The 25,040-nt window shown below is 37.6% G+C and overlaps 1 protein-coding gene across 4 annotated transcripts in view; it reads right to left on the bottom strand.

Annotated features, from left to right (window-relative positions):
• The window catches only part of HMCN1 (hemicentin 1), a 537,282-nt gene that overhangs the window by 193,437 nt on the left and 318,805 nt on the right, over positions 1–25,040 (bottom strand). For all 4 annotated transcript variants that reach the window (XM_027565583.1, XM_027565584.1, XM_027565586.1 and 1 more), the window contains 4 exons: positions 24,829–24,998; positions 23,467–23,621; positions 16,351–16,474; positions 1,521–1,622 (listed from right to left, as the gene is read on the bottom strand). In XM_027565583.1, coding sequence (XP_027421384.1) covers positions 1,521–1,622; positions 16,351–16,474; positions 23,467–23,621; positions 24,829–24,998 — 551 coding nt within the window. The remainder of the gene's footprint in view (positions 1–1,520; positions 1,623–16,350; positions 16,475–23,466; positions 23,622–24,828; positions 24,999–25,040) is intronic.

Genomic DNA, 25,040 nt, shown 5'->3' with positions numbered 1-25,040 from the left:
GGTTCACTTTTCTCCACACCCTCTCCAGCATTTATTATTTGTAGATTTTTGGATCGCAGCCATTCTGACTGGTGTGAAATGGTACCTCATAGTGGTTTTGATTTGCATTTCTCTGATAATGAGTGATGTTGAGCATCTTTTCATGTGTTTGTTAGCCATCTGTATGTCTTCTTTGGAGAAATGTCTCTTTAGTTCTTTGGCCCATTTTTTGATTGGGTCGTTTATTTTTCTGGAGTTGAGCTGTAGGAGTTGCTTGTATATTTTTGAGATTAGTTGTTTGTCAGTTGCTTCATTTGCTATTATTTTCTCCCATTCTGAAGGCTGTCTTTTCACCTTGCTAATAGTTTCCTTTGATGTGCAGAAGCTTTTAAGGTTAATTAGGTCCCATTTGTTTATTTTTGCTTTTATTTCCAATATTCTGGGAGGTGGGTCATAGAGGATCCTGCTGTGATGTCTGTCAGAGAGTGTTTTGCCTATGTTCTCCTCTAGGAGTTTTATAGTTTCTGGTCTTACGTTTAGATCTTTAATCCATTTTGAGTTTATTTTTGTGTATGGTGTTAGAAAGTGGTCTAGTTTCATTCTTTTACAAGTGGTTGACCAGATTTCCCAGCACCACTTGTTAAAAAGATTGTCTTTAATCCATTGTATATTCTTGCCTCCTTTGTCAAAGATAAGGTGTCCATATGTGCGTGGATTTATCTCTGGGCTTTCTATTTTATTCCATTGATCAATATTTCTGTCTTTGTGCCAGTACCATACTGTCTTGATAACTGTGGCTTTGTAGTAGAGCCTGAAGTCAGGTAGGTTGATTCCTCCAGTTCCATTCTTCTTTCTCAAGATCGCTTTGGCTATTCGAGGTTTTTTGTATTTCCATACAAATTGTGAAATTATTTGTTCTAGCTCTGTGAAGAATACTGTTGGTAGCTTGATAGGGATTGCGTTGAATCTATAAATTGCTTTGGGTAGTATACTCTTTACATTTTCTCTAAGGTATCAATATTTGTTTGAGAGCAAACTTTCAATCAATTCTATTTCTTCTCATGTAGAATATATGCCTCTCATCTACAAAAATTTTGTTTAGACTTCTAATCAAAATCAAACACACTATTAGCCTCAAAAATTTTATATTATTATCGATTCATATGAATAACTTACCAATGATGAGAATCAATACAATAACAGTCTCATCAAATGAATGATTCATAATCAACTTAGACTAGATTAAAAGTATATTTTCAGCATAAATGTATATACAATGACTTTGTGGGTTTTGTGGCCACAGTAAGGCAATTATTCACGTGTCCATTATTTAAATAGGTAAATTATTTCATGGAGCTAAAAGCAATGAAAATTCAAAAATATCATCCACCAAATGATATCCTAATCAGTGTTTTACATTTGAAATGTATTCTATAATATTTTCTTCATTAGCAATTACTATAGTATCCTCATAAACAGATTTAGCAATTCACAGAAATCTTAAAATGTTGGTAAGTTACAGAGTCCGAAAACAAACAGACCAGGCGAGGGAGTTCCAGCTGCTTTACACTCCAGCTGCACGGGGCTGTTCACCACCACGGTCTCATTCAGCATCTTCCCTGCATCGTCCAGGCTGGGTGGCTCTGCAAGAAGCCCGAAGAGGTAACTAGCACACAGAAATAGGGTATTAAACTGAAATGGTTTCCTCACTGGGACTTGTCATTTCTTTCTTTTTTCCTTTCTATCTTTCACTTATATACAATGATATATTTGGAATAAAACTAAGGTACACTATTAAGTGTGGCTTCCCTGGTGGCTCAGATGGTAAAGAATCTGCCTGCAAGCCAGAGACCTGGGTTCAATCCCTGGGTTGGGAAGATCCCCTAGAGGAGGGCATGGCAACCCACGCCAGTATTCTTGCCTGGAGAATCCCCATGGGCAGAGGGATACTATTAAGCAGTAGTGAGAACAGGATGTAAAAGATCTTAAAAGGTTTTCTGGATCATCTATTAATCTATGCCCATAATGGAAAAGCCTTGGATACATACATTAGCAGAGTAGTAAAAGAATGTTAAGGGAGTATTTTTAATTTCAATTAATCTGATTAGTCTGATGATGAACTGCCTTTACCAAGAAGTAATCTTAATGTATTTGAACTCTTTCAGTGAAGAACATCAGTATTTCTCAAAATATCTGACTGTACCCTGTGCTTAGTCACTCAGTCATGTCCAGCTGTTTGCAACCCCATGGACTGTACCCCATCAGGCTCCTTGGTCCAAGGGGATGATCCAGGAAAGAATACTGGAGTGGGTTGCCATGCCCTTCTCCAGGGGATCTTCCCAACCCAGGGATCGAACCCAAGTCTCGCATGTTGCAGGCAGATTCTTTACCATCTGAGCCACCAGGGAAGCCTGACTTTACCTTAGAACAGTACTATCTTAAATCATTTCAGAGAAATTAGAATCATTTTTATTTGTTTATTAGAGTCTTTTTTGATAGAAAAGTTACAACTGTTAGTAAAATAAAACAGAAAACTACATTTTCAACTTTAAATAATCACAGATAATGCTGCTTTAGTTTTAATGTTGGGCATCCCTGGTGGCTCAGAGGTAAAAAATCCGCCTGCAATGCAGGAGACCATCTGCAAAGCAAGAGACATCAATTCGATCCCTGGGTTGGGATGATCCCCTGAAGAAATGGCAACCTACTTCAGTATTCTTGCCTGAGAAATTCCATGGACAGAGGAACCTGGCAGGCTACAGTCCATGGGGTCGCAAGAGTTGGACATGACTTAGTGACTAAACCATGTATATATAAAGTAGGAATTCAAAACGTTTAAGAGGCATAGTGTAAAAGTAAAGACAGCTTGGAATAGCAAAGCCCTACATCTCCTATCTTAAAGAATGCAGGAGGGATGTGAGGAAAAACAAAATTGCAAGTAAACTAGAGGTTTTCTCTTATTTGGAAAAGATGCTATGTATATGTTAACTTTGGGGTTTATATAAAAAACATTTTAAAGATTTGATAAATTTAACTTATCCAATGTACCAGAGGCCCTCACCTCCACCCCATATCCAATTAAATAATTGATCCATTAACCTAGCAAAAACAGAAAGGGGAAAGGAGGCAAGGGAATAAGAAAAATGATTAGAACTAAATAAGATGGTAGAAATAAAATCAAATATGTAAATCAAGAGCATAAATGTGAATGAGTTAATTTTCTTGGTCAATACAGAAACAGTTAAGACTATCTGAAGGTTATCAGTTTTTTTTTTTTAATTAAAAAGCACAAGCAAAACAACTGTAAAAATGTTGACAGTAAAGAGCTAGACATAGATATACAAGAAAAATAAAGGAGATATCAATTTCTGACAAACTGGTATACAAGGCAAAAATAATGCTTTCTACCGACTGAACTGTTGCAATTCAGAAAGAATCCACTATAATGATAATGCTTTATGCATTGTATAAACAAGCAAAATTGTAAACAAAAAAGGAGAGAAAATTTGAAAAATCTAAAAGTAGTATATTTCAGTATTTCTTAGAAATTAACTACATAGTGAAACAAAAATAAAGTTCTAGAGAATTTGAAAGCGAAAATTACCCAAACATATATATGTTTAAAGCTCAACATTCAGAAAACTAACATCATAGCATCTGGTCCCATCACTTTATGGCAAATAGATGAGGAAACAGTAAACAGTGTCTGACTTTATTTTTCTGGGCTCCAAAATCACTGCAGATGGTGATTGCAGCCATGAAATTAAAAGACACTTACTCCTTGGAAGGAAAGTTATGACCAACCTAGACAGCATATTAAAAAGCAGAGACATTACTTTGCCAACAAAGGTCCGTCTAGTCAAGGCTATGGTTTTTCCTGTGGTCATGTATGGATGAGTTGGACTATAAAGAAAGCTGAGTGCCGAAGAATTGATGCTTTTGAACTGTGGTGTTGGAGAAGACTCTTGAGAGTCCCTTGGACTGCAAGGAGATCCAACCAGTCCATCCTAAAGGAGATCAGTCCTGGGTGTTCGTTGGAAGGACTGATGTTGAAGCTGAAACTCCAGTACTTTGGCCACCTGATGTGAAGAGCTGACTCACTGGAAAAGACCCTGATGCTGGGAAAGATTGAGGACAGGAGGAGAAGGGGACGACAGAGGATGAGATGGTTGGATGGCATCACCAACTCAGTGGACATAGGTTTGGGTGGACTCCAGGAGTTGGTGATGGACAGGGAGGCCTGGCGTGCTGCGGTTCATGCGGTTGCAAAGAGTCGGACACGACTGAGCGAATGAACTGAACTGACATATGTTTATACACACACATGTTATTTGTGTATTTATTGTTAACAAAGAATACATATTATTTTCAAGTGGCAACAGAATATTTTCAAAACAGATTATATATTAGGTCACAAAAAATCTCAATAATGTATTTATACCACAATTTAAAAAATCATAATAAGAAAATCACAGAACTCAGTAGTAAAATGCAAAGTTCCCTACATGGGGAAAAACCTTATTAAAGAGGAAATCAAGACAAATGTATACAGGCAGAAAAAATTAATTAGAATGAGACTGATTAAAACTAAAATCTGTGGGCCATCAATAAGCAGTACATTACCCAAAGGCAATCTTAAAGTTCTAATTAATATATTAAAAACTAAGAAATGCTAAAAATAAATGTTCTAAGCATTCAACTCAGATTCTAGAAAAAGACCAATAAAATAAACCCAAAGAAATCAGGAATAAAGAAATAATAGAAGACTATACCAAAGCAAACAAACAAGCAAGCAAAAGGAATAACAAACAATATAATTCAAAGGTGGTTTCTGACAAGTTTAAAATAAACCCTGTCCTCAAAAATAGATGACCTTATAGATCAGATTTCTATTTTTTTGGAAGTTGTTCCTGAAGACAAAGTTTAGAGGTCACTCAAACCTGTAGTTCATTTGCACTCATCTCACACGCTAGTAAAGTAATGCTCAAAATTCTCCAAGCCAGGCTTCAGCAATATGTGAACCGTGAACTTCCTGATGTTCAAGCTGGTTTTAGAAAAGGCAGAGGAACCAGAGATCAAATTGCCAACATCCACTGGATCATGGAAAAAGCAAGAGAGTTCCAGAAACACATCTACATCTGCTTTATTGACTATGCCAAAGCCTTTGACTGTGTGGATCACAATAAACTGTGGAAAATTCTGAAAGAGATGGGAATACCAGACCACCTGATCTGCCTCTTGAGAAATTTGTATGCAGGTCAGGAAGCAACAGTTAGAACTGGACATGGAACAACAGACTGGTTCCAAATAGGAAAAGGAGTTTGTCAAGGCTGTATATTGTCATCCTGTTTATTTAACTTATATGCAGAGTACATCATGAGAAACGCTGGGCTGGAAGAAGCACAAGCTGGAATCAAGATTGCCCGCAGAAATATCAATAACCTCAGATATGCAGATGACACCACCCTTATGGCAGAAAGTGAAGAGGAACTAAAAAGCCTCTTGATGAAAGTGAAAGAGGAGAGTGAAAAAGTTGGCTTAAAGCTCAACATTCAGAAAATGAAGATCATGGCATCCGGTCCCATCACTTCATGGGAAATAGATGGGGAAACAGTGGAAACAGTGCCAGACTTTATTTTTCTGGGCTCCAAAATCACTACAGATGGTGACTGCAACCATGAAATTAAAAGACGCTTACTCCTTGGAAGGAAAGTTGTGACCAACCTAGATAGCACATTCAAAAGCAGAGACATTACTTTGCCAACAAAGGTTCATCTAGTCAAGGCTATGGTTTTTCCTGTGGTCATGTATGGATGTGAGAGTTGGACTGTGAAGAAGGCTGAGTGCCGAAGAATTGATGCTTTTGAACTATGGTGTTGGAGAAGACTCTTGAGAGTCCCTTGGACTGCAAGGAGATCCAACCAGTCCATTCTGAAGATCAGCCCTGGGATTTCTTTGGAAGGAATGATGCTAAGGCTGAAACTCCAGTACTTTGGCCACCTCATGCGAAGAGTTGACTCATTGGAAAAGACTCTGATACTGGGAAGGATTGGGGGCAGGAGGAGAAGGGGACAACAGAGGATGAGATGGCTGGATGGCATCACTGACTCGATGGACGTGAGTCTGAGTGAACTCTGGGAGTTGGTGATGGACAGGGAGGCCTGGCGTGCTGCGATTCATGGGGTTGCAAAGAGTCGGACACGACTGAGTGACTGATCTTATCTGAATCAATGTATTAAATCTTCCTGTTTGAAATGCTTAGACTGTTTCTGTTTTCTGTTGAATTCTGACTTATGGCATTTAAGCAAAAAAAAAAAAAAAAAGACCTTTAAATACGACTATCTGACTTTTACAACTGGAAAGGAAAAATAATTAGCCCGTGGCACATTGCTCCAAAACAGTTATTTAAATATTAACTTGAAGCCTGCTGGACTGAAGTGATCATTGATGGCTTTGACAGGCTATGTAACTGCTGCAATAAAACAATATGGTGGGAATAAGAAATATAACAGCCATGAAGCAGATTGGCTATTTTTCATTCCACTAGAGAACTTAAAGAGAAAAGATTAGATGTCAGCAAGAATGGTAGAATAAGAACTTGCAAAATCCACTCCACCATAAAAAAAAAAAAAAAAAGAACATTGGAAAATTATCAAAACAAACTTTCTTAGAACTCGGGGAATTAACCAAATGCTTACAATAATTCACGAAGTGTTTATTCAAGAAAAAGAGCTAAATCTAATTAAGAAGAGTGAGTGTTACAACATTTTATCTGCCTCTCTTCCCATCACTCTTTCCTTACCTCAGCAGTAATCTTGAAAACAAATAGCTCTGCAGCCACAGTGACAAAAAGCACAGTAAATATTGGCGGGGATCAGAGCTACCTAAAAGCCCCATTCCTAGAAGACTCACTATTTGACCTGTCTGGCCTTTCTCTGGACATTTCCACTCCTAGGACTTGTCTTTAACTATCCAGACCCAAAATTTGCTCAGTGAAATCAGTCCCTTTCCCAGAGGCATTTTAAAGTCTACCACAACAGACTTCACAGAGATTGTCCAGGAAAGTTACCGTATTAGTTTCCTTTCCCTTCCATAACAAATTATTTCAAACCTGGTAGTTTAAACAGCACAAGTGTATTATTTCACAGTTTTGTGGGTCAGAAATCAACATGGCTTCACTGGGTTAAAATCAAAGTTGCAGGAGGACTCATTTCCTTTCTGCTGGGTTCAAAGGAAAACCTGTTTTCTTTCCTATTCAGAGGATAAAGCATCTGCCTGCAATGCGGGGCACCCGGGTTCGATCCCTGGTTTGGGAAGATCCCCTGGAGAAGGAAATGGCAACCCACTCCAGTATTCTTGCCTGGAGAATCCCATGGACAGAGGAGCCTGGCGGGCTACAGTCCATGGGGTTGCAAACAGTTGGACACGACTGAGTGACTTCACTTTCTTTCCAACTTTTAGAGAGGACACATATTCCTTGAGTTGTGGACACCTTCCTCCATCTACAAAGCTAGTAATAGGGAAGGTCATAAGACCTCCCATCTCATCATTCTCAATTCTGCCTTAATTTTCTACTTTTCATGACGTGTCTGGGTCCATCTAGATAATTCATAATAATCTCCCTATTTTAATGTCCACTGATTGATAACATTAAATTTTTTAAAAATACTAAAGGAAGTCCTTCAGGCTGCATAAAAAGAGTGACTTTAATACATATAAAGAAGTAAAGAGGACTGGTAGAGGTAACTAATAGTAAAGACAGTAAAACTGTATATTTTGCAGATAACACTGTTTTCTCCTTCCTGATTTAAAAGACAATAACATAAATCAATGCTTATAAATATATATTGATAGGCACATGATGAATAAAGATGTAATTTGTATGACTATAATAGCACAAAGGAGGGGAAAGGGGAGGGATCTATATAGGAGCAAAGTTTTTATAATACTGAAACTAAATTAGTATTAATCCAAATGATTAACATTATTAATTAAGATGCTAATTGTAATCCTTAGGGCAACCACTAAAACTCAAAAATATGGAAAAAGAAGGAATAAGATAAAATGGTACACAAGAAAATATCTATTTAACACAAAAAGGCAGTAATGGAAGAACACAAAAACAACACATACAAACATACATATAAATAGACATAAATCCTAGCATCTCAGTAACTATATTAAATGCAAATGTATAAATACCCTATGCAAAAGGCAGAAGAGACCAGCAGAATGGATTTAAAAAGCAAAAGAAAAATAAAAACATGACCTAACTATATGTTGTCTACAAGTGATCCACTTTGGATTCAAAGACACAAATAGGTTGAAAGTAAAAGGATGGAAAAGATATCATGCAAGCAGTAAACAAATAAAAATGGAGAGGCTATACCAGTATAAAAAAAAAAACACCAGATTTTGAAAGAAAAACTATTAGTAGCAACCAAGTAAGATATTTTTAAATGACACAAAATATCAATTTATCCAAAATACATGACAATTATAATCACATATTCGCAAAACAGTTACTCAGTGGTATCTGACTCATGGCAATCCCAGGAAGTGTAGCCCACCAGGTTCCTTTATCCTTGGAATTCTCAGAGAAAGAATACTGGAGTGGGTAGCCATTCCTTCTCTAGAGGATCTTCCTGACGCATGGATTGAACCCAGGTCTCCTGCAGAACAGGAAGATTTTTTACCATTTGGGCCCCCAGGGAAGCCCATAAGTGAAAGTGTTAGGCACTCAGCCATGCCTGACTCTCTGCGACCCCATGGACTGTAGCCTGCCAGGCTCCTCTGTCCATGGAATTTTCCAGGAAAAGAATCTACCTGCAGTGCAGGAGACCAGGGTTCAATCCCTGGGTCGGGAAGATCCCCTGGAGAAGGGAATGAATGGCCACCCACTCCAGCGTTATTGCCTGGAGAATATCATGGGCAGAGGAGCCTGGTGGGCTACAGTCCATGGGGTCGCAAGGAGTCAGAAACAACTGAGTAACTAATATACACATTCACAAGACAATAGTGTCTCTAGATACATGGAACAAAAATTTTGCAGAATGTAAGGAAGAAAGACAATTCAATAAGAATAGTCGGAGACATCCACTTTCAAGAACAGATATAACAATTAGACAAAACTGAACAACACTATACATCAAGAGATATACACAGAATAGTCCACACAAGAATAGCAAAATCAACATCCTTCTCAAGTGCACATGGAATATTTTTAAGAATAAACCATATGTTAGGCTATAAGAGAAGTCTCCAGACATTTAAAAGGATTAAATCATACAAAGTGTGTTTTTAAACCACAACAGAATGAAATTATGGATCAATCGTAAGAGAAGAGTTGGGAAATTCACAAATATGTAGAAATGAAATAACGCACTCCTAAATAACATGTTTCTCCAAGAAGAAATCATATAAGATATTACATAATACCCTGAGATAAAATAAAAATACAACACATGAAAACTTACAGGATGCACATAAAGCAACAGAGAGTGAAATTCATAGCTGTAAACAACTATATTAAAAACTCAAATCAGTAACCTAACATTCCACCTAAAGAAACCAGAATAATAAAGAAAAGTAAACTAAACCCAAAGCGGGCAAAATAAAGGGAATAATAAAGAACAGAGAAAAAATAGACAATAGAAAGAAAGAGAAAATCAATGAAACTAAAATCTGGTTTTTTGAAAGATCAATAAAAGGGACAAAATTTTAGCCCAACTGACCAAGACAAAACAAAAGAGAGGAGACCAAATTACTTCGATCAGGAAAGAAACAAAGGTCATTGCTACCAACCTTACAGAATTACAATTATACAGTAATATTATAAACAGTTTTGTGCCAACAACTAGGTTATAACCTAGATGTAATAGATAATTTCTTAGAAAGATACAAACTACTAACACAAACTCAAAAAGAAACTGAAAATCTGAATAGACACATAAAAACAAATTGCATTAATAAGCATTAAAAAAAAGTCCTTCACATACATGCTCACAAAACTGGAGAATGGCTTTAATAGTGAATTCTGCCAAACATTTTAGAATTAAACTGAGTCCTTCACAAACTCTTTCAAAATAAAGCAGACAATGAGTGAAACACTTCTTCAATCATTCGAAGAGGTCAGTGTAACATGATAACAGAACCAGACAGAGAGAGTCAATAAAAGGACACTATGATCAATATCCCTTATGAAAAGAGACACAAAAATCATCAAAAAATACTAGTAAGGTGAATCCAGCAACACGTAAAACATATTATGCACCGTGACTAAGAGGAATTTATTCCAGAATGGCAGGGTTGGCTTAACATATGAAAATCAAGTACTGTATTCAATTCAGTATTATACTAAAGACTTAACTCAAAATGGACTAAACACTTAAATGTAAGACCTGAAACCACAAACTCCTAGAAGAAAACATAAGAATAAAGTTCCCTGACAGTGTTCTTGGTAATGATTTCTTGGATATGACACCAAAAGCATGAACAATAAATGCAAATATATATATGTGGTTTGCAAATATTTTCTTCTATTTTGTAGGTTGCTTTTCATTTTTCTGATGGGTTCCTTTACTTTGCAGAAGCTTTTCAGTTTGATGTAACTCCACTTGTTTATTTTGCTTTTATTGTTTGTGCTTTGGGTGTCATATCCATATATATAATAAAGGGTGAATAATAAAAATATACAAGAAATTTAGACAATGCAATAGCAAAAAAAAAAAAAAAAGCCACCAACAAATAATAAATAATACAAATATATAATGGGCAAAGGACCTGAATAGACAGTTTTTCAAAGAAGATACACAAATGGCCAACAGGTACAAGAAAAGGAGCTCACCATCACTAATTATCAGGGAAATGTAAATCAAAATCACAAGTGAATTATCACCTCACACCCATTAGTATGGTTATAAAAAATACAAGCAATAACAAGCATTAGTGAGAATGTGGAAAAAAAGAAATTCGTACACTCTCAGTAGGAATGTAAATGGTAATGACCACTAGAAAACAGCATGAACTTTCCTCAAAAAAGTTAAAAATAGAACTACCATATGGTCCAGCAATCCCATATTTGGTTATATTCTGAAGCAAATAAAATCAGTATCTCAAAGATATCTATAACTCCCATGTTCATTGCAGAATTATTTAAAAAAGCCAAGACATAGAAACAATCTAAGTGTCCATAGATACATGAATGGATAATGAAGATGCTGTCTTTCTCTCTCTCATTCCCTCTGTGTGTTTATTATATGCACTGTCATACATTATATATATATAGAGAGAGAGACAGACAGACAGACAGACGGAATACTTCTTAGTCACAAGAAGGCAGGAAATTATGTCACTTAAAACAACCTGAATGAAACTATAGGACCTTATGCTGAGTGAAATAAGCCAGACAGAGAAAAATAAATACTATATGATCTCACTTCTATGTGGAATTTAAAGAGTTGAACTCATAGAACCTGAGAATAGAATGGTGGTACCAGGGGCTGGGGGGTGGGGGAAATGGGGAGATACTGGTCAAAAGGTACAACCCTTCATTTACAAGATCAAGTTCTGGAAGTCTAATGTACACCATGGTGACTATTGTACTTCTAAATACTGTACTGGTAACACAGTAGATCTTAAATGTTCTCACTACACACACAAAAATAGTAACTGTGTAAAATGGTGGATGTGTTAATTTGATTGTAATAATATTTCACAAAGTATACATACATTGAATCATCCCCTGGTACACTTAAAACGTATAGAATTTTATTCATCAATTATATCTCAATAAAGCTGGGGAAAAAAGAATAAAAGACAGAGTGGTACTGTTATAAGAATCACAATTAGGCAATGGAACAGAATTGATTTTAGAGAAATTTAACCCTTACATGTACAATCAAATGACTTCAAAAAGCATGCCAAGCCATTCAGTTGGGGAAAGATTAGCCTCTTCAATAAAGGGTGCTCGTTCATTTAACATAAAAACTAAATAAAAATATAAATACTATTATTCCCTTTCTGCACAAAGAGATGGTTTTGGAATACTGAATTTAGGTGAACACTGTTGTAGAAGAAGAATTAGTAAGGTAATAATATTTTGTGATAACAATAAGATGTCTGCATACTGTGTACTCCAAGTAGAAGACTGAACTCTATTCAACTTACTGGCTTGCTTTCTTCTAAAGGCTCCAGGCATGTATCATGCCAAAATCAAAACACCTTCCTCTGAACATATTGTGGGTCTAAATTTTGCTATTACTTTAATCATTCAGAGACATTAATTCATTTTTTTAAAATCATGGTAAAATTTGAATTAATATATAACTGATCAAAAGTGCCTTGGAGACTCCCTAACCATGAAAATTATAATACAATGAATAATAAATTCACCAATACCAAGAAAATAGCATAGTAGAGCCCTGAACTAAAGTTATCCTTTAAAAGATAAAAGTTCTCTACAATATTCTCAAGTTCCTCTAGGCCACAAGTGAGCTATTACACAAAACACAAAAATGATATAGAAAAAAAAATTTAAGTGGGTGTTAGCATATTTTAGCCAAGCAAATACATCCAAATAATAAAATGAAGGGTGCTCTACTAATGTTTTAGCCAGACAAGTAATACAGACACAAAATAGTTCCTGGCCAGCAGTAAAGACAGCAGGACATTAGATATATTTGTTAAAATGTTGGTGTAATGAGCAGGGCCAGAAGCCAAATATGTGTTTGGCCAAAACAGTCATTAAGCTGCTATTTACAGATGATGACCAGGAACCAGACACCAGGCTATATTTTTCATGTCTAGTCTTGCATTGATTCCTCAGAACAACTTCCCTGATTGTGGTATTATCTTCATCCTTTCCATTTTACAGATGAGAAAACTAAGCTTTTAAAAAGTTAGCATCTAAGCCCACTGTCCTCCGGATAATACTTGGAGTGTATTATCCAGTTCAAAGCTTTTCACTACAATATTCTACTTCTGGGTGCTTCACCTTGGTTGATTTTGGCTAGAAAATAATTACGTGCAGACGAATGCTTGGGCCATTAGACCCCAAAGAATCATTTGTTTGTGGAAACATCTGTCTCACTTGGCAAGTATTTGAGGTTTAAATATAATTTCATAGTTTGGTCTAGAGAATTAGAACTTCAAGAATTATGAAACTTTGATCATCAAAAGGACCACCTACTGAGAGCCTCTGCCGTCTATAATAGAACTTCCCTTGGAAAACCCAAGGGATCATAAGAATGTTCCCCTTCTCGTGATGATGACTTCATTTCCAGTCCAGGAGACCATGCACCCTTACTCCACCTTTTGGAAACACTTTTTTCCATGTTTGAGAAAAATGGAAGCATCTACACTCCTTTTTTTATAGAAAAGCAAAATAATAAGCATGTTGAAAGCTGAGTTTCTTAGGACTGAATACTTTTGGATGACAATTGTATGGATACAAAAGACTCACTTGCTGAATGTGTTAGTCCTGGGATTAAAACAAATCCTAATTTGAAAAACAGCTATAGGATTGGTTAAATAATAAAAGAAATAATTAAATGACCGTTGCTTTGCCTATAGATTTTTCAATGTCCCTCTTAATATACAGCACCAGACTTCTATATAATACTTTGGAAGCACTCAGAAAGCAAGAGTATAAGCAGGCTACTACAAACTTCTATTACTGACTTCTTAGCTTTATTACAAAATTGAATTATCAAATTAATAATTAGAGAGAGTCATTAATATCTCAAGTAATTCAATGTGTGGTATCTTTAACCACTCTCTCCCTATTCTTATGCAATTTTTTTGCCTCAGATTAATTTGTCATTTTTAACCTCTGAGGTCTTTGTGAAATCCACCAACTAATCCCTTAGAAATTCCTACATCTTTTTTAACATCTCCAATTCTCCCTGAAATTATGAATACAAATATGAAAGAGGACAGGATCAAGTCTGGCACCATGTCCCTCCAATGTGACACAGCCATCATGAAGGCCAAGATGATACATCACTTTCTGTTCATATTCCTGTCACATGTCATGTTAACTACTTCCTCCAGGTTGATCATGATCAATATTAGATTAGAAGTTCACTTCATCATTTATTCTTCCTTCAGGTTGATGAAATGTTATCCAGACAAGTCAAGATCCTATTAGGGGAAACATTTTCAGCTAGTAATATATCTTACTTCTATTCTATGGTAATTCATATCAAGAAGACTTTTCTATTTTCTGACTAGTCTGGTAGTTTTTAAAAAAAATCCTTACAATCACCAACCTTGTGTTTCTCTTTTTTCACACTAACCCAGATATCCTCCAGCCTCCTTCTCCTTGTCTCTGAGGATTTTCTACTTGTGTACTCTAATTGAATCTCTTGCTAACATGTATTTTGTTACCATAGTTAGATAGTATGTTGATAGACTTGTGTTTTCTCAGATATTGGATCTGCTTTTTTCTTTTCTGTTGTTGCCCTGTGTTTGATGATATACTCGAGTTCTTTCACGGACTCTAGTCTTCAGTCAGTCTTGACTACACTGGCAAGTCTCTAGACCAGTCTTTACAGTCTGGGCCAATGTTTTTCCATGTAAAGGCTCAGATTACTTGCATGAGAGATGCTGTTTCATGAGATGTGGGAAAGCATCCAGAAAGATGTATTTCTAAAAAGCAATACATATGATTTTTATGAATACAAGTCTGGGAGCCCCAAATACTGAGGTCTGGTTCTTCCCAGTTCTGGGGACATGTTCTCTTCTTCACTACAGAGTTTTCATTTAAGTAATTTAAAGCAGTCTAGAGAACAAATAACTTCTCTTTTCTGGACAGCTTCTGAAAGAGTAGAAGTGGGAGATAATATTATATCTAAAACCTTTAAACCTCAAAAGCACTCTTCAAGTCAGATACTCAGATTAATTAAGTAGCTTGCTCAAAGTTATACAAATCATGGTTAACAAAGAATTTAAACCAAAGTTGGCATCAGTCCAGTGCCTGAGATGATGGCAACATATCATGCTATCCTACTCAACTGCTTCCTCTTAGCCAGCAATGGGAGACCAGATTAGGACTGAAGCTATTGGAAAGGAGAAGATAAATAATCTATACAAAAAGGAGACAAGGAGACTCAGGGCAGGAAAACTGGGGAGAGCAAGCCCACCCCCAGCACACTCTTAGATGGAAGTTGAGGTCTGAGTAAATGCTGGAGACAGCTGCCAAAGAATACTGGAAACATACAGAGGCCTCACAAGGAATGAGGTAAATTCAAGGCAACTTAAGGAAGAGCACGGTCAATCTGTCCCCTAACCCTCAAGTATGGTGAGACAATTCCAAAATGGTTACAGTCAGATATTGATCATTAAGTTAATTATTCAATGAAAAACTAAAGGTCCTCTAAGAAATATAGTTTGTGTATATGGTAAGTCAGATATTCATATCTGAAAAACGGGGGAAAGAATAAAGTGGGTTTATTGGAAACATTTAGAGAATTGATCATTTTAATTTTTTAACTGGGTGATTTAATTAAAAGAAAACATGTAACGAAACAGATGAGAAGAATTCAATGTTCACACAAAATTTTTTCATTCACTTATTATTTACTCTTTCATTTGTCAAACATTTATTGACTTCCTACTATATACCTGGAGTTAAGCTAAATGCTGGGGTGTTATTTCAGGTTTAGATCACTCAGTAAATATGGGGTGAATATATGAATGAATGGATGGAATGAATGAATAAAAGGCTTAACAAGCAATCGCATGAATTAGAGAAAATGAATAAAGTGTACAAGGAGATCTTCGCTAGCTCTCTGTAAATATCCTTGGCTGAATTAGGAAAGTCCAGACGTTCAATTCTTGGTCCTTTCTGATGAACCTCTACAGATCTGAAGTCTCACAATGACAGTTCAGGAGTCTTTCAAGTTTACTGCGAAGCTGCAGTATTCATGAGGCATTCCATGGCCACTCAGACTTTTTACTAAAGTACACGAGGGAAGATCCTCAGCCAAAGATAGCTTCTACTCATGTCTAGCTTCAAAACATTCATCTTTTAGGCAGGCAAGATAATCATAGACAATGCGAAGGAAAAAACCTGCAACTTCTGGTTTTTCAACAAAAGTTATCTGTACAAAGCTATCAGCTGACAGAATTCAAACAATTAAAACACAAGGTGGTGTGTGTGTTTATGAGCTCTAGCTTGTCTATTTGACAACATGAAAACTGAAGATCTTCAATGAGTAATGACCATAATGTAAACTATATACTTTTCTCATACGGACTAAAATAAACCCTCATTTCTTTTACATTACAATTCAATAAAAACGAGCCCAATGTTTTTTTTTAAAAAGACCATAGAAATGCTCTTTTGTTAAGACATGGAGGTGCCATTACCATGTACATGCAGTTGAATGTGCTGCTGTGTTTCTCCAGCTGCATTGGTAGCCACACACGTGTATCTGCCAGCATCTTCCATCAGGGCTTTGGCAATTTGTAGAAGTCGACCAGAAGACTGTATCTAATTGGGATCAGAAAATATAGCAGCATTCTGGACTTTACATGTGGACTTGAAAATACTTGCTGAAGAGACAAACCCATTTAAGTTTATAATATCTAATTATATTTTTATGCTGGTATCTTAATTACCTTTTGACAAGTTAGAGCCAGATCACTTCATCATGCACAGGAAAACAGACTATTTTGATGGAAAAGCTTTTCTTACGCATTGGAAAACACGAAGTTACCTAAGGCCAGCCTGCTGGTATAGTCATAAAAGTCCACTGAATAAAAAGGCTTTAGCAATGCAACTATGAGGTATGTGATGAAAATGGAGCTATTTGAAAAAAAAAATGGTTATATTTATATAACACTTCATAAATAGTTTTAAAACAACAATCTTTTTTGATTAAATGGTCACAGGGGCCAGAAAAACAATAAAAATTATAAAATATGAGTAATGGAAATGCAGATAAATTTCCTCCTGTCTGGTTTTCCTTATTTCCTTCCTAAGCACATGACAACTGGCCTCCACCATTTTAGAAGTAGTGATTCTGTGGTTACACTTTGAAACGGATTATTCAGGGCTTAGCAGTAACTTCCTTTTTAAAGATTTCTTTTGACATGCACCATTTTTAAAGTCTTTATTGAATTTGTTACAAGATTGCTTCTGCTTTATGTTTTGTTTTTTTCAGCCCTGAGGCATGCGGGATCATAGCTCCCTAACTAGAGACTGAACCCCCGCATTGGAAAGCAAAGTCCCAAGCATTGGACCACCAGGGAAGTCCCATCAGTAACTTCTACTCACAGCGCCAGCAGTCTAGGCAGTGAGCTCATACTACAGCATTTGGCATTGTGGGCTTCCTACTCCTTCAATCACTCTGCTTTCTGGTAGCTGAGAGACAGTACTCCCTCAGTTCTCACTCTCTGACTTTCTTAGTAGACTACAGAACCTGTTTCCTCCTCCTGTCCCATAAACAGGGAACTTGGCTTTCAGATAGTTTTCATCCAAACCCATGTATTCAATGAAGAATCCTGCGCAGGCTCCTACATTTACAGCACTGGCCTCAACTTCTCTCCTGAGCTTCCAACTGTCTACTGGACAAGTTAGCATATGAAATGTAACACATCCAAAGCAAAGCTTACAACTGTTTTCCCCATATTTCTGAACCTAATTCTCATGTCATGTCTTGTTGAATGGCACAGGTCATCTGGGTTTCAGAGGCCACTGTGACTCTCCCAGTACTTAGACAATGCTATGTTTCTCAGATCCCTTGTCTCCATTCTCACAGCCACTGTGGGATTATAACAGCTCCTTAATTTATATTCCAGTGTCTCCAGCCTCCCAAACTGTTAATCTGCCTTGCATACTGTTGCCAGAATAATTTGTGTAAAATGCAAATTTGATCCTTTTACCAGTCCCCCTTCAAAGCTCATGCATGGCTCACCACTTTGTCCAAAACGAAACTGGAGCTCAGGAAAGCCTTCCAGGCTCACCACATTCTGACCCCAGATGATCTCTCCATACACTGCCTTGTACACTCCCACTTAACTTCTTCTCCAGCAATACTGTACTAAACATTGCAACCAGCACATTCACATACTTATATTCACTTCTGGACTTTCACACGTGGCCTTTAAAAAGTGCCATAATTTCTTAAGACTCTGCGTTACATCAGTTTTCTCTCCTGTTTCTTCTCACTCTTTATGCTGCCCTTGAATTAAGTCATCCCTGTCCATGAGTTTCAAGTATCATAATGCATCAATATCTCCAGCGATCCTTTGAGCTCCAAGACCATATATTCCATGATTTCCCTGGTATCCCCATTTATTTCAAAATCATGTTAACTCTGAAAAGTCTAAAACTCATAGTTTTTTCCCCTCAAACTTATCTGCCTCCAAAATCTCCTTTCTCACTGGATGGCATCACTGTCTATGCACTTGTGTATACCAGATTCCTACTAGTTTTTCTTCATATTCTCCACTTCCTCACCTTTTATCAACAATCTATAATCAAGCCCTAATGATTTAACCAGTAAATAACTATCAAATATATCCATGTATCTTCACTTCTGTGGCCAGTATGAGTCCAAATTTCTATCTTTTCTCTCCTAGACAAAAATAAATAAGTTCCACTGATTTCCACATATCTACTCTTGACTCCTTAATTCTTTCTCCAAAAAGGCTTAGGTAACTCCTGAAAATGTAAGCCTGCTCATGTCATTTTTCTCTCTGTTCAGTTCAGTTCAGTCGCTCAGTCATGTCCGACTCTTTGCCACCCCGTGAATTGAAGCATGCCAGGCCTCCCTGTCCATCACCAACTCCCAGAACTCACTCAAACTCACGTCCATCAAATCGGTGATGCCATCCAGCCATCTCATCCTCTGTCATCCCCTTCTGCTCCTGCCCCCAATCCCTCCCAGCATCAGAGTCCTTTTCAATGAGTCAACTCTTTGCATGAGGTGGCCAAAGTACTGGAGTTTCAGCTTTAGCATCATTCCTTCCAAAGAAATCCCAGGGCTGATCTCTTTCAGAATGGACTGGTTGGATCTCCTTGCAGTCCAAGGGACTCTCAAGAGTCTTCTCCAACACCACAGTTCAAAAGCATCAATTCTTCGGCACTCAGCTTTCTTCACAGTCCAACTCTCACATCCATACATGACTACTGGAAAAACCATAGCCTTGACTAGACAGACCTTTGTTGGCAAAGTAATGTCTCTGCTCTTCAATATGCTATCTAGGTTGGTCATAACTTTCCTTCCAAGGAGTAAGCGTCTTTTAATTTCATGGCTGCAATCACCATCTGCAGTGATTTGGGAGCCCCAAAAAATAAAGTCTGACACTGTTTCCCCATCTATTTCCCATGAAGTGATGGGACCAGATGCCATGATCTTAGTTTTCTGAATGTTGAACTTGAAGCCAACTTTTTCACTCTCCTCTTTCACTTTCATCAAGAGGCTTTTGAGTTCCTCTTCACTTTCTGCCATAAGGGTGGTGTCATCTGCATATCTGAGGTTACTGATATTTCTCCCAGCAATCTTGAGTCCAGCTTGTGCTTCTTCCAGTTTAGTGTTTCTCATGATGTACTCTGCATAGAAGTTAAATAAGCAGGGTGACAACATACAGCCTTGACGCACTCCTTTTCCTGTTTGGAACCAGTCTGTTGTTCCATGTCCAGTTTGAACTGTTGCTTCCTGACCTGCATATAGGTTTCTCAAGAGGCAGGTCAGGTGGTCTGGTATTCCCATCTCTTTCAGAATTTTCCACAGTTGATTGTGATCCACACAGTCAAAGGCTTTGGCATAGTCAATAAAGCAGAAATCAATGTTTTTCTGGAACTCTCTTGCTTTTTCCATGATCCAGTGGATGTTGGCAATTTGATCTCTGGTTCCTCTGCCTTTTCTAAAACCAGCTTGAACATCTGGAAGTTCACGGTTCACATATTGCTGAAGCCTGGCTTGGAGAATTTTGAGCATTATTTTACTAGAGTGTGAGATGAGTGCAATTGTGCAGTAGTTTGAGCATTCTTTGGCATTGCCTTTCTTTGGGATTGGAATGAAAACTGACCTTTTCCAGTCCTGTGGCCACTGCTGAGTTTTCCAAATTTGCTGGCATATTAAGTGCAGCACTTTCACAGCATCATCTTTCAGGATTTGGAATAGCTCAACTGGAATTCCATCACCTCCATAGCTTTGTTCGTGGTGATGCTTTCTAAGGCCCACTTGACTTCACATTCCAGGATGGCTGGCTCTAGGTGAGTGATCACACCATTGTGATTATCTGGACTGTGAAGATCTTTTTTGTACAGTTCTTCTGTGTATTCTTGCCACCTCTTCTTAATATCTTCTGCTTCTGTTAGGTCCATATCATCTGTCCTTTATTGAGCCCATCTTTGCATGAAATGTTCCTTTGGTATCTCTAATTTTCTTGAAGAGATCTCTAGTTTTTCCCATTCTGTTGTTTTCCTCTATTTCTTTGCATTGATCGCTGAGGAAGGCTTTCTTATCTCTCCTTGCTATTCTTTGGAACTCTGCATTCAGATGTTTAGATCTTTCCTTTTCTCCTTCGCTTTTCGCTTCTCTTCTTTTTACAGTTTTTTGTAAGGCCTCCCCAGACAGCCATTTTGCTTTTTTGCATTTCTTTTCCATGGGGATGGTCTTGATCCCTGTCTCCTGTACAATGTCATGAACCTCAGTCCATAGTTCATCAGACACTCTATCTATCAGATTTAGTCCCTTAAATCTATTTCTCACTTCCACTGTATAATCATAAGGGATTTGATTTAGGGCATACCTGAATGGTCTAGTGGTTTTCCCTACTTTCTTCAATTTCAGTCTGAATTTGGCAACAAGGAGTTCATGATCTGAGCCACAGTCAGCTCCCAGTCTGGTTTTTGCTGACTGTATACAGCTTCTCCATCTTTGGCTGCAAAGAATATAATCAATCTGATTTTGGTGTTGCCCATCTGGTGATGTCCATGTGCAGAGTCTTCTCTTGTGTTGTTGGAAGAGGGTGTTTGCTATGACCAGTGCGTTCTCTTGGCAAAACTCTATTAGCCTTTGCCCTACTTCATTCCGTATTCCAAGGCCAAATTTGCCTGTTACTCCAGGTGTTTCTTGACTTCCTACTTTTGCATTCCAGTCCCCTATAATGAAAAGGACATCTTTTTTGGGTGTTAGTTCTAAAAGGTCTTGTAGGTCTTCATAGAACCATTCAACTTCAGCTTCTTCAGCGTTTCTGGTTGGGCATAGACTTGGATTACTGTGATATTGAATGGTTTGCCTTGGAATAGAACAGAGATCATTCTGTTGTTTTTGAGATTGCATCCAAGTACTGCATTTCGGGCTCTTTTGTTGACCATGATGGCTACTCCATTTCTTCTAAGGGATTCCTGCCCACAGTAGTAGATATAATGGTCATCTGAGTTAAATTCACCCATTCCAGTTCGCTGATTCCTAGAATGTCAACGTTCACTCTTGTCATCTCCTGTTTGACCACTTCCAATTTGCCTTGATTCATGGACCTAACATTCCAGGTTCCTATGCAATATTGCTCTTTCCCTGGAAAGAGCTACCAATATTTCCCTGGTAGCTCAGACAGTAAAGCATCTGCCTACAATGTGGGAGACTCGGGTTTAATCCCTGGGTCAGGAAGATCTCCTGGAGAAAGGAATGGCAACCCACTCTAGTATTCTTGCCTCCCCACCCACCTCCACCCAAAAGAAACATTTTTCTCTTAAAACTGTTCAAAAATCTCCCATTGCTTTAAAGTGAAAATAAAAACATTAATATTACTCGAATACTTTCCACTCATCCTCTGATCTTCTCTAATATCATTTCTCCCTTGCTCTTACTTCCCTAAGCCAATGGCTTGCTTTCAGGTTCTCAAAAGGTGTCATACTGCCCTTTGTTTGCCCACGAACATCTTCTCTGAAAGATTCTACTCAGCTCTCTTCTATTAATGTTTCCATTTAACTCCATATGTTCTTCAGATGTCTGCTTACAGACTTTCTTCATAAATCACCCTCATGCTTTTGGAAGAGGTCGTTGAGAGGATGTGACCGCCTGCATGACCTGTGAGCTGGACTCAAGCATTTGGAGGCTCCTGAACTTCTCATGTTTGGAATGTGCATTCCATCTGCCTCCCCAGTGCTAGACACTGCCCAGGGATATAGCCTTGAGATATTAGTGTGCTGTTGAGACCATCTGAACGGATATGCGACTAAACCTAGTTAGGGCCTCTATATAAAGTTTTAAGATTTGGTAGGCAGGTAAGGAGATGTACTCATCTTACAGACATTCAAGACAAGCCTGGAAAGTAAGTTCCCTTGCTTATTAAATCTGCCGCTACCAATCTGGAGTGCTGTGACTCTTTCTGAGGTCTCTCTTTCCCCTCTGAATAGGGGGGTGGTTTCAGATTACACCAGGGAAGCTCCAGGGGTTGCAAACCACACAGGCTCAAAGGCAGCATTTCTTATTATCTGTTCTTAAACCTCTCTAAACTCTCTCTTAAAATTACTCATCCCTATCTCCAATTATACTTTTGTATGATTATATGATAAATATCTGTCTCACAGTAAGCAGTTGTTTACCTGCACTATGATGGATATGTATTAAATCTTTTGTTAGCACAAAATGTGTGAGATTAATTCCACTAGATTTGGAATAGGAATAATAAATGAACAGATCACTTCTGCCAGGAAAAGAACTTTGCATATCCCTCATTACCGAAACTTCTCTCAAGCAAAGTGCAAGCCCATTTAGTCAATTAATCTGATCTTAGAAGCAAAATCTATTATTTTAAATGCATCATTTAAATCACTGAAGTTTACAATCTACTCATCTCTTAATTCAACAAATATGTACTGACTATAATTATATACCAGGGACTATACTCAGTATGCCTGGAGAAGGAAATGGCACCCCACTCCAGTACTCTTGCCTGGAAAATCCCATGGACAGAGAAGCCTGGTAGACTACAGTCCATGGGATTGCAAAGCGTCGGACACGACTGAGCGACTTCACTTCACTTATACTCAGTATGAAAGATACAGAAACGAACTTACTCATAGAGACTGGTCTCTGCCATCTTGAAGATTATAAACTAAACTATATTTTCCAAGACAAATTTCACCTAGGCTTATGTAGTTATAATTCCACCTTAATCCTAGTCAAAGGTGAACATATTTCTGATACTCTGACTTAGTACTGATGAACTGTTCATCTATGGGACACTGGTTTTTTTTATCACGTAAAACAGGCATACGTTGAGATAATACAAATAACGACCACCATGTTAAAATCAACATCACTGTTAAAGTTATTAGTCTTTAATTCCATTTTTCGAGTCAAAATATTAAGCTAAATTCTAAACAAGCCTAAGGACAACACATAATATTTTAGTGCATTTCCCGCAAAATCTGTCCAACAGGAAAAAACCTATAACTAAGAAAAGAGAATATGACAGCTCTTTATATAGCTTTCTCATCTTCAACATAATAATATTCATACTTACTTTGAGGTTCCCTTGGGCAGTGTTGACAGGCTGTCCATCTTTCAACCATGTAATAGATGGATTCGGAATGCCATTAGCTACGCACTGCAAGGTGATGGGCTTATACTTCAGTACAGCTCTCTCAGAAAGACCTGAGGATTTGATTGTTGGAGGAACTAGATTTAAGGGAAAGAGAAGAGAAGGAAGGAAGGAAAGAAGGAAGAAAAAAGAAAGTTGAGGAGGGGACAGAGGGAGAGAGGGAACAAAAACCATAATCAGTAGGCTCAACACTTAAAGATCCAGAACTTGAAAGTTTAAAATTTAGAAAGGAAAAGATGACAAAATAACAAACAACAAAATAAATTCACCCATGCACTTCATTTATCATTTTTAGCAATTTTAGAGTTACTTATTTCTGAAGTAGGATCTCTAATTCTCCAAAGAATAAGTAAAGCGTGTTTACAGCAACTGCAATCCATATGTATGTTTGGCTTACAACCTTTTGGTCTGTTTTCCTAATGTATTATGACCTTCCATTTCTCCAGAACTGCCTCATTAAATCAGAGTGCGTTTCCAGTACCCATAATTATACCACATGAATCTGTCCCCAGCAGGGCTGATTAAATCCAGGATGGTAATCTGAGTTAAGCTGGGCTTGCCAGATTTCCTCCCTCAAGAACTGGAACTGACAGTGAGGAACGGGACTGGCTATATTCTATCATGGGATTGAAAAAGTGGGAAAAAAACCAGTCTGCCTGGGAAGAATGAAACTGATGTTCATAGAAACCTCTGCTTGTAGCTTCCAAAGGCTCTCCAGTTTCTTATTCCAGTCCATCCCTTCCCAAGGACGACTAGCAAATGAGATACATAATACCCTGGCAGAGGTTTGCTGCTGTCATTAATGATTCTAACCCTATTATGCCAGTTCTAAGAATGCAATTATGTGCCCTGGATCTCGCATCATACCTTCAGCCTCCTTTCAGTCATTTCTGAAAATGACTTTATTCACACTCCCTTCTGTTTTGGCTGAAAGCTTGAATGCTTATAACCCCCGTTTACTTGACATTTGCTACCTATCTTTTCTATCTTCTTTGATCTCATTGCTCAGACCCTTGCATGCTGTGTAGAATATACCTCCTACCATTTAAATTCCATCTCAATTCATTCACATGGTTATCAAATGGTTAAATCGTCCATGTTAGTAAAGTGCCTTAAAATTTTCCATTATTTAACTCAAATTTTCATCCAAATTCACATTCAAATTTGTACTACTTTCCACAATTCAAGATTTATCCAGATTAATGAGTCCCAATCTGAATTAGATACTGAAACCGTGCATAAATGAATTTTCAGTGAAATGTTCCTGTCCCTTCTTCAGCATACCATGAACAGTTACTTCAAATTCCTTCCTGTGGTCTCCAGCAGTGTTTGTTGCTACACACCGATAAAGGCCTGTGTCTGACACTTGAGCCTGGGCAATAACCAGTTTGTGTCCATTTAGTAAGATCCTGAATCCATCTCTTTCATCAATGAGCTGGCCGTCCTTCAGCCACCTACAGAAACAGAGCAAAAAGAAGTCTGGAGATATACTTTAA

The sequence above is a fragment of the Bos indicus x Bos taurus genome, chromosome 16 (assembly GCF_003369695.1).
Source record: "Bos indicus x Bos taurus breed Angus x Brahman F1 hybrid chromosome 16, Bos_hybrid_MaternalHap_v2.0, whole genome shotgun sequence".
Taxonomy (NCBI): Eukaryota; Metazoa; Chordata; class Mammalia; order Artiodactyla; family Bovidae; genus Bos; species Bos indicus x Bos taurus.
This window is presented reverse-complemented; position numbering and strand designations above follow the sequence as displayed.